Source organism: Tamandua tetradactyla, chromosome X (assembly GCF_023851605.1).
Source record: "Tamandua tetradactyla isolate mTamTet1 chromosome X, mTamTet1.pri, whole genome shotgun sequence".
In the NCBI taxonomy this organism is placed as follows: domain Eukaryota; kingdom Metazoa; phylum Chordata; class Mammalia; order Pilosa; family Myrmecophagidae; genus Tamandua; species Tamandua tetradactyla.
Window position 1 is genome coordinate 24,602,170 of NC_135353.1, and position 9,264 is coordinate 24,611,433.

Below are 9,264 nucleotides of genomic sequence, written 5' to 3' on the forward strand. Positions count from 1 at the left end.
AGAAATCATCTTCTAAATCATATGAGTGCTAGAGTATTTATCTACTCTTGCAACTGTCATAGGTTTGACTTATCCTGTCTCAGCAAGTCGTTTCTTCATTACATTATGTTTGCCTCTCAAGCCAACCATATTATAGTTGTAAGCCCACAGCATATAAATGATTAATGATGGATTATCCTGTAACCATGGATGTGCCCAACTGATCTTTATTGGTGCTATGTTTTAGTAATGTTGAAATATAAATGACCTTACTTATTCAATCCCACTTACCAGTTGTTGGAACAACTTGGCGCTGCTTCAGGAACTGTGGCAACACACACTGCAATTGACTCCCACCTCCAACCTAAAACAGAGGCACTCGACTCTGTACAAGCATCGTGCTCTGTTTATGTGTCATTTTTGGTATTTAACACAATCCATTTAACTGGTTGTATTAGTTACCATCAAAATGGGAGATGCACCCACCATCTGTATCATAATCACATGTCTGAAATTTTACAGGCTAGAGAACATCAATTATTCATCTCTTTTTTAAAATGCTTGCATATGGTAAACTTTAACATATATTGTCGGTATTTAGTTTAAAAGTGCCAAATAGATCTTGGAAACATGAACATAGAGTATTTAATGGATGGATATGCTTCTGAACATTTCAAAAAGATAAGGGCAAACAAGGTACCAACCCAATAAGTACTATTAAGGGAAAATAAGAGTATTTTCCTAATGAGTACAAGAAAGATGCAATGAACAGCAGGCACAGTTCTCGCTTGCCATGCCAGACACCCCGGTTTGATTCCTAGTTTGCCTGCCCATAAAAAAAAAAAAAAAAAAGAAGGAAAGAAAAGAAAAGATTAAATGAAGTATAGTTAGATGCAAGTACTACCCACGATAAGCTTCCAGTAAATATAAGCATATTGCCTTCTGATTTTTCGTTGAATTTTAAAGCTATGCATTCAAGACTATCCATTTTTATTTTCACCAGGCTATCCAATTCAAAATCCTAACATGAGCTTCCCATTGTACAACGTTGAATACTCATTGGAGAAGGATTTACAGAATTCCAGAGAAGTGACACACTTTCTTGACTCTCAGACAGGTAAGAAATTGCCCATTAAACACCAGAGAAAGAAGCAAAGAAAAGTTCAGCCTTATTCAGGGTCAAGCTCTTTGAGATACTCTCTAGGAGTTCCTATCTTTCCACTAGAGGTTAACCCAATACATGTAACTCGCTCACTTTCTACCTGATGGCACCTGCAATTTCTGTTTTTCTTTCAGGCTTTCTTCTCGAGTGAGAAAATGAAGAAAATACTTCAAAACAGATAAAGCTCGAGGATAAATATTCATTTATTTTTACCTTAGAGGGTACCCCTATCCATGACCCCATTTCACAAAAATATTACAAACACTTGAAATATCAACATGAAATCCACCCAGACGATCTACACTCAGATTTCACAAAGCTTGTAGATGATCAGAGCTACTTTGTAGGAGAAAAACCTGAGGTCTCTAACCTGGAAGAAGCTCTCAAATCTAGTCTCCGTGTACAAAAGTGTCGAGGTGTGAAACCCCTTAATTCTCAGAGTGTAGACTGTTTTGCTCAGAAGTCACACGTTTTGGGGAACCCGAAATCCCATTCAGGCAAAGTACTTCATAAGTGCCCTGAATGTGGGTATAGTTCCCTTCGTATTTCAGATCTTTCTAGACTCCAACGACTTCACACAGGGGAGAGACCCTATGAGTGCATTGTATGTAAAAAACAATTCGCTCGACAGGCATACCTTAGAATGCATCAAAAAAGACATTCTGAAGTTGAAACTTATAAATGCCTAGAGTGTGGCAAGAATTTTCGTCATAGATCCAGTCTTAAAAGACATGTGACAACTCATACAGGTGAAAAACCTCATAGATGTGAGAGTTGTGGGAAAAGTTTTGTTCAACTGACAGCTCTTACTTTGAACCAGAGAACTCACACTAAAGAGAAGCCTTTTAAATGCAGTTACTGTGGGAAAACCTTTACACAGAAGCCAAGCCTTGTGACTCTTTTAAGAATTCATACAGGGGAGAAGCCATACAAGTGTAATCATTGTTCTAAATGTTTCAGACAGAGGACAGGCGTGATTGTACACCAAGTCATTCACTTTAAAAAAGATATCTTTAAGAGTTGTTGAGGGTAATATGTCCTATTGAAACTGACACTAACTCATGAAAGTCTTCACCTAGCACTTAACTGCAGCCACCTTTTTGTCTTTAAAGAAGTTTGTTTGAGCTCATAAGAACAACCTCTTTTTTTTTTTTTTACTAATTTTAGAAATCATCTTCCAAATCATTGGAGTGCTAGAGTATGTATCTACTCTTGCAACTGTCATAGGTTTCACTTATCCTGTCTCAGCAAGTCGTTTCTTCATTACATTAAAATATTTGCCTCTCAATCCAACCATATTATACTTGTAAGCCCACAGCATACAAATGATTAATGATGGATTTTCCTGTCAACCATGGATGTGCCCAACTGATCTTTATTGGTGCTATGTTTTAGTAATGTTGAAATATAAATGCCCTTACTTGTTCAATCCCACTTACCAGTTGTTGGAACAACTTGGCGCTGCTTCGTGAACTGTGGCAACACACACTGCAGTTGACTCCCACCTCCAACGTAAAACTGAGGCGCTCGACTCTGTATAAGTATCGTGCTCTGTTTATGTGTCATATTTGGTATTTAATACAATCCATTTTAACTGGTTTTATTAGTTACCATCAAAATAGGAGATGCACCCACCATCTGTATCATAATCACATGTCTGAAATTTTACAGGCTAGCGAACATCAATTATTCATCTCTTTATTAAAATGCTTGCATATGGTAAACTTTAGCATGTATTCTCGGTATTTAGTTTAAAAGTGCCAAATAGTTCTTGGAAACATGCATACTTAGAACATTTAATGGATGGTTATGCTGCTGAACATTCAAAAAGATCAGGGCAAACAAGGTACCAACCTCATAAGTACTATTAAGGGAAAATAAGAGTACGTTCCTGATAAGTACAAGAAAGATGCAATGAACAGCAGGCAGAGTTCTCGCTTGCCATGCCGGAGACCCCGGTTTGATTCCTAGTTTGCCTGCCCATACAAAAAAAAAAAAAGAAAGAAAGAAAATAAAAGATTAAATGAAGTATACTTAGATGCAAGTACTACCCACGATAAGCTTTCAGTAAATATAAGCATATTGCCTTTTGATTTTTCGTTGAATTTTAAAGCTATGCCTTCAAGACTATCAATTTTTCTCAGAGTCTAATTGTTGTAATCTAGAAGTATATATATATGTGTGTATATATATATATATATGTATATAAAATGTTCTTAATGATGATTTTTAAGTTTTGTCCTTTTGCAGTTTTCATGTTATTCTTTGACCCAAGAGTTGGACAGTGCTGACCTTGTCCTCCTAATTTTTGGTTTGTACTGCATGTTGATTAAGAAACGAAGTTCCTTATATTTATAGTTCATTTAAGTTTTCTTGACCACCTATATCTGGTAAAAGTTAATAAGTATCCTGAAGAACATAGAAAATAAGTGTTTTATTTATAGGGCACATATCTAGAATATAGTTTTGGACCTCCTTCAGTTTTCATTGTCCAATAACGACTTCTCAGAGGTTAGCAAAGCCTGGACCTATACTTTTAAGGGCACGGTATATTAAAATATTAGACAAATATTGATATATTTTAAATATTTACATTTAACTAACATGTTTAAGACCCAACACAGGAATGTACGAATTACTGTAGTTTATTTCAAAAATCTAAAATTTGAGTCCTTTTATGAAAGTCATGCTATTAACTGTTGGCCCTGATAGAGGCCAGTTTAACCCTACTTTGAATTTCATTCTGTAGTAATTCTCTAGCCATGTCTTACCAACTAGGTCCCTTTCTTAAGAATGAGAGAAATTAGAGAGTGAGCAAGAAAGAGTTAAAGCCCTCTCATCTTGGTCTGGGTTGGGGGGAAAACACATTCTCTGTCTTATCTCCTGAGATAGTAGAGTTGTCCTTGGGCAGGGAGGAGTCCCTACTCCTATGATATTTCTCTCAAGGTGTTCCCCCTAATGGTAAGGTATCCCCTACATACCCCAAGGGAACAAGAATGAAATAAGGAAATTCATTATTCTTATCCCAATTCTTCCAGTTTTAAGCTGCAAGAAAGTATAATTTGCACTGGAAATCTCTTCCAAATGTTTGTTAGAAAAATGTCCTTGACGAATATGCAAATCATGGTTTCTTTGTCATTTATAGCAATTTTAAAACATGGCCTCAGATCTTTTGCTCATCTCCCTGTGGTTGGCAGAATGGTGCCCCCTAAGGATTTCCGTGTCCTAAAACCTGGAACCATGAATGTGTTTCCGTTCGAAACAATAGGGGTTATGCAAATGTGATTAAGTTCAGGATCTTGAAATCAGATTATGCCCACTGTTCAACTTTACTATCCCAAGTTTTCTTATCAGAGAAAGACGGAAGCAGGAGAGTCAGGGAAGGAGAGGTGGTGACAGGAACAAAGTTTGGAATTCTGCCATTGCTGGAAAAGGCCAGGAGACATGAATTGCACGAAGCCTCTAAAACTTTTGTAAACTCAAAGAACAGGTTCTCCTCTAGAGCCTCCAGAAGGAATGCAGCTCTGTTGGCATCTTGATTTTAGCCCAGCGAGACCCATTTTGGACTTCCGACTTGCAGAACTTTATGGGACTTCCGACTTTCAGAACTTTAAGATTATAAATAAATTTGTTGTTTTGAACAACTGAGTTTGTGATATCTGTTACAGCAGCAACTGGATCGAATACGCTTCCCATCAAGAGGTGTGATCTGTGTTCCCTACACTTAGATCTGGGCAGGTTTCAGGCTGCTACTAATTGTAGCAGGCTGAATTGGTAGCACTTGAGTACAGCAGGAGAGATGCGGTGCAAATTCTGCTAGGTCTTAAAAGACGTGCAGTATCCATCTTTTCCACGATGAGTCAAAGGAAACAATTTGTGCCCCAATTAAATAATCTATGTCTGCTTTAATTTGATTTCATCTCTGTACGTGTGTGTGATTATTTTGGAGGTCGATCTGCGCTGTGTTTGCTTCAATATTGTCTCAGGGTTCCTTATTTGACTTATGAACTTGTACTCATCTTAGTTTGGAAACCTCACATAATTGTTTCTCTCTGGATACAGTCTGCTCTTAAAAGTCACTTTGCTAACCCTCTGTAATCTAGTGAAACAATTTCTAAGTTAGTAAGATTTTCACAATTTTGGGCTTTCAAAATTATGGAGCAAAAACACGAAAGCCACCCTCTAGCATTTGGCTTGCTAAATTTTCTGTTTTACTTTACTATTTAATACTGAAAATACATTCATAGAATGTGTTGTTGTGGCATAGAATATGTTATTCTATTTTACACATAGAAAATGTGTAAACGGTCATTGGGAAAAATAAAAATGTATAGAGGACATAGAGAGAAAAGCCCAAGAGGCCCCCTTCTCCGGTTCTACTCTCTAGAGACAGCCCTCTTGTTTCCTTTTTATCCATCCAGATAGTTAAGCATAAAAAGATATTTTCCAGTTTTTTTCAAAAGTAAGACCATATTATATACATTGTACTACAGGCTGGTTTTCTTCATTTTATCTATATTGGCCATCTTTGCACACTAGCCCGCAGAAATTCACCAAGTTGTTTTCAGTGGCTGCCGCATAGTCCATGGAATGGATTCTCAATTTATTCAACCAGTCCCTATTAATATACATTTAAGTTGGTTCCCAATGGGTAACCCGTTTTCAAATGAAGAAGGCAGGTGAATGTTTGAGGAGGGTAATGTCCACCTCAGACTGACATAAAACTATTGGATAAAAGAGAAGGTGGACACAGTTTGGTCATGTTTATCTGAATTATAAGCAGGGAAAGCATCTTCATGTGCAAGATCTTTACAGATGGAATGCTGGAACTGGAACTACAGGTAGATCACTTAACTGGGTATTTTCAAATTTGTTTTGGATGAGGAGGAGGGATTACAATACACTTGGATCTAAGAACATCTTTCTTTCGGTTTCAATATTAGAAAAGGTTTAAAAGTGGTGCTTGTCTGGTTGAAGGACAGGTCTAGGCCTAGAGCCAATCCCATTAGTTTCACCCAGATGGACTTCAAGAAATCCATGAACCCCCCGAAAAGGCAACTCACTGGCTTATACCGGAGTGAAATGCATACCTGGAAGAGGGCCCAAACTCCCTCCCACCTCCCTCTTCTTTTTAACATGGGGATGAGGCTGCAATGCAGAAAACAAAGAATAGGGATGCAGAGGATGGGACTCCAACTAAGACTGGGTTTTGATAAGGGTGCTTATGGAATGATTCCACAAGCTGTACATTCTGATACTGTTCTCACACATTTACCCAGTTAGAAATTTTCCAGTCACAATAAATGTATCCCAGGGACACGGGTCATCAAGTGGCTCACATTTTTGACCATCAGTTCCCCCAATACCACCTCTATCAGTCAGAGCTGGGTCTACGCTGTGAGTATTTACTCGGACTGCCCCCCACTCACTCCCAACAGTGACAACTGAATGAAGGCCAAGGGCGTGAATCAACTACAGTGCAAATCTCTTGATTCCCCATGAATGCATGCTACAGTTTCTATAAAGCAATTCGGAATGCTGTCATAGAAGAATTTCATGTCATTCTGATGACAAATATTTATTGAATCTGCCAACACTAAAACTGCACACCCTTTCCTTTTTATGTCACATCACTCCACCAGAGTCTGAGCAGTGCTATTCAAAGTGTGACTCAACACTCACGTGTTGGTGTGGGAATTGCTTCTTTTTGGACCCCCCAAATGTGAATTCAGACATTGAGTTGAAGCATTTGGAAACTTGGAGTAAGTTGAAAGTGCACCTTTAAATCTACTGAATCTAATAACAATATCAGAAATTAGTCTTATGATTTACATGTATCTGACTTTTTATTTCACATTCTTATGATTATTTTTATTGTACTTTAGAAATACATTAGAATGCCCTTTCTCCATTTGTGGAAGCTGCTGGAAGTTAAAGAGACTGTTATTGCTAAAGCACTTGGATACCCTAGTGGATACAAGAGAAGATGCCAAACAGTACTGGGTGATTTGAACTTGGAGAAGTGAAAGCCTCTCCTTGGGCTTGTGCAGGGAATTTTCCACATCTCCTAAGAAGTGGACGCGCAGATTCTGGCTGAGCTCTAACACCAATGCTTAGCATAACATCCTAAGATTCGACTTCCTAATTTGAGGAATGGTTACGTTTCTCTGCTACCAGCAAGGCTGGTTTAGTGTGGAGGAAAAGACATTTGATTGTGAGTCAGGTGACGTAGGTTCTGGTTTTTGTCCTAACAACTCAATTTACCATTAAGACATTGAGTATTAAACTATAATGCTGAAGGCTTAACTAAATCAATGTCCCTCTAGCCGGTGTCCCATACCAGTGCTCTGAGAGATGTTAGGAATGAACAAACCAACCCCCTCACACACACACACAAATTCTTCTGTGCTTAAAAAACACAGGAAAGGGGGGTCAAAGGTAGCTCAGTGGTAGAATTCTTGCCTGCCATGCGGCAGACCTGGGTTCGATTCCTGGCCCACGTACATCCCATGACAAGCAGGATTACCATGGCAACAACACATCATCAGTGACAAACAAAACAAAGAAACCCACAAAACCAACCAACAAACAAAACTCAACAAATGGTGCTGCAATAACAGGATACTCACATGGAAGAATAATGAAATGTGACCCCGCCATACAGCATACACACGCAAAAAAAGAAAGACCCATGGCAAAACGCATACTTATATCCCTCTCCCTTAATCCCTTAGATTCTCAGTATACATTTACACCCAAATGCTATCATCAGTCCAAGATTACGGGAACAATAATGTTACATAACTTCTATTCTCCTAATTTGCTTGAAGAGTATTTTCTTTTCATGACGCACATCTTAGTAGCTGTCAAACAGCATTGCCTGAGTATGTGTGGTGGGCCCTGAGTGAGGAAGATTTCTAGCTTCCTTCGAGAGCAGGTTTTGACATTCTATAATGTCAAAAATCTCAGTTTTGAGAGAATTAACGGGAAGTGTCCCATTCTTGCAAGGCCCCCAGGTGGTCTCTGTTAACATTCAGGCCACTACTACTTGGAAGTCCTGAATAGCAGACACTGCTGTATTGTGCGATGGGTGGAGAGGCAAGCTGCGTGGAGGTGCTTCTCCCATAGCACCTTATGAATCCCTTCCTATACCAGAGTAAAGTCCCCAGAGCCCTGGCCTTGGAAGTTTGTACAATTAGAATGACAGCCAGAGCAGCTGTCTCCAATTACTAGTTCTCTCTGAGCTCCCTGTAAAGGAACGGAATACTCTTCTCTTCTATTCCTCTTGCTAGAGAATGAGACAAGGACTCATGGGTGTCGTGTATGTGTTGACTATCTGACGCCCTGGAAATGAAGATCACTGAACTTGAGGAAACTGAGAGCTAATTTTCAGATGGCCAGAGCAGGTTCTGCTCTTTGATAGATATAGTGTCTTTATTTACGTATTTATTTATAAAGGACAAACTATGTGTCGCGTTTGTGTTAGGTGCTGAAGTTGCGAGGCTGAACAAGACAGGCAACTTATTTACTTTTTCTCAAGAATGACCTTTGCATCTCTCTAGGTCTCTGTTAATAACAGATCTTTATGTTTAAGTGCTTGGATGATTTTTTATTCTTTCATCATCTTTAGGGTCAACCTCCACTTGGTGACTTTTTTTTAGACTGTAGGCACTAGGCAAACTTCCTATTCCCTGTGGACTTTCTGGAGTCTCAGAAGGCTCAAAAGCCTGCAAATTTTTCTCCTGCATATGTCACAAAAATAAGGTGGCTCAATAAATGTCTTCTCCAGTCTTTAACAAGGTGCACATTCTGACAGAAACTTTTCCCATATACCTGGCATTTAAAGGGAATCTTTCCTGCGTGAGTTCTTTGATGTGCATGGAGGTTTGTGGTATGACTGAAGCTTTACCAACACCAGGGGCATCTATATGATTTTATTCTTTGGTGTGTCATGAAGTGCTTATTAAGATATAAACGACAACTAACACCTCTAAAACATTATTGACACATATGGGGCTTCTCTTCCGTGTAAACGCCTTGGTGCTTAATAATTTCAGTCCTAATTCTGAAGCTTTCCCCACATTCCTGGCATTTGATGGACTTCTCTCCTATGTGAATTTTTT

At 38.7% G+C, this 9,264-nt stretch overlaps 1 protein-coding gene across 1 annotated transcript; it reads left to right on the forward strand.

Moving 5' to 3' along the window:
- The first annotated feature begins 157 nt into the window (after nucleotides 1-157).
- LOC143671730 (uncharacterized) lies at nucleotides 158-2,168 on the forward strand. Its single transcript, XM_077146925.1, is given in 3 exon segments — nucleotides 158-179; nucleotides 983-1,096; nucleotides 1,276-2,168. Coding segments are annotated over 3 exon segments (1,029 nt in total).
- Nucleotides 2,169-9,264: the final 7,096 nt, after the last annotated feature.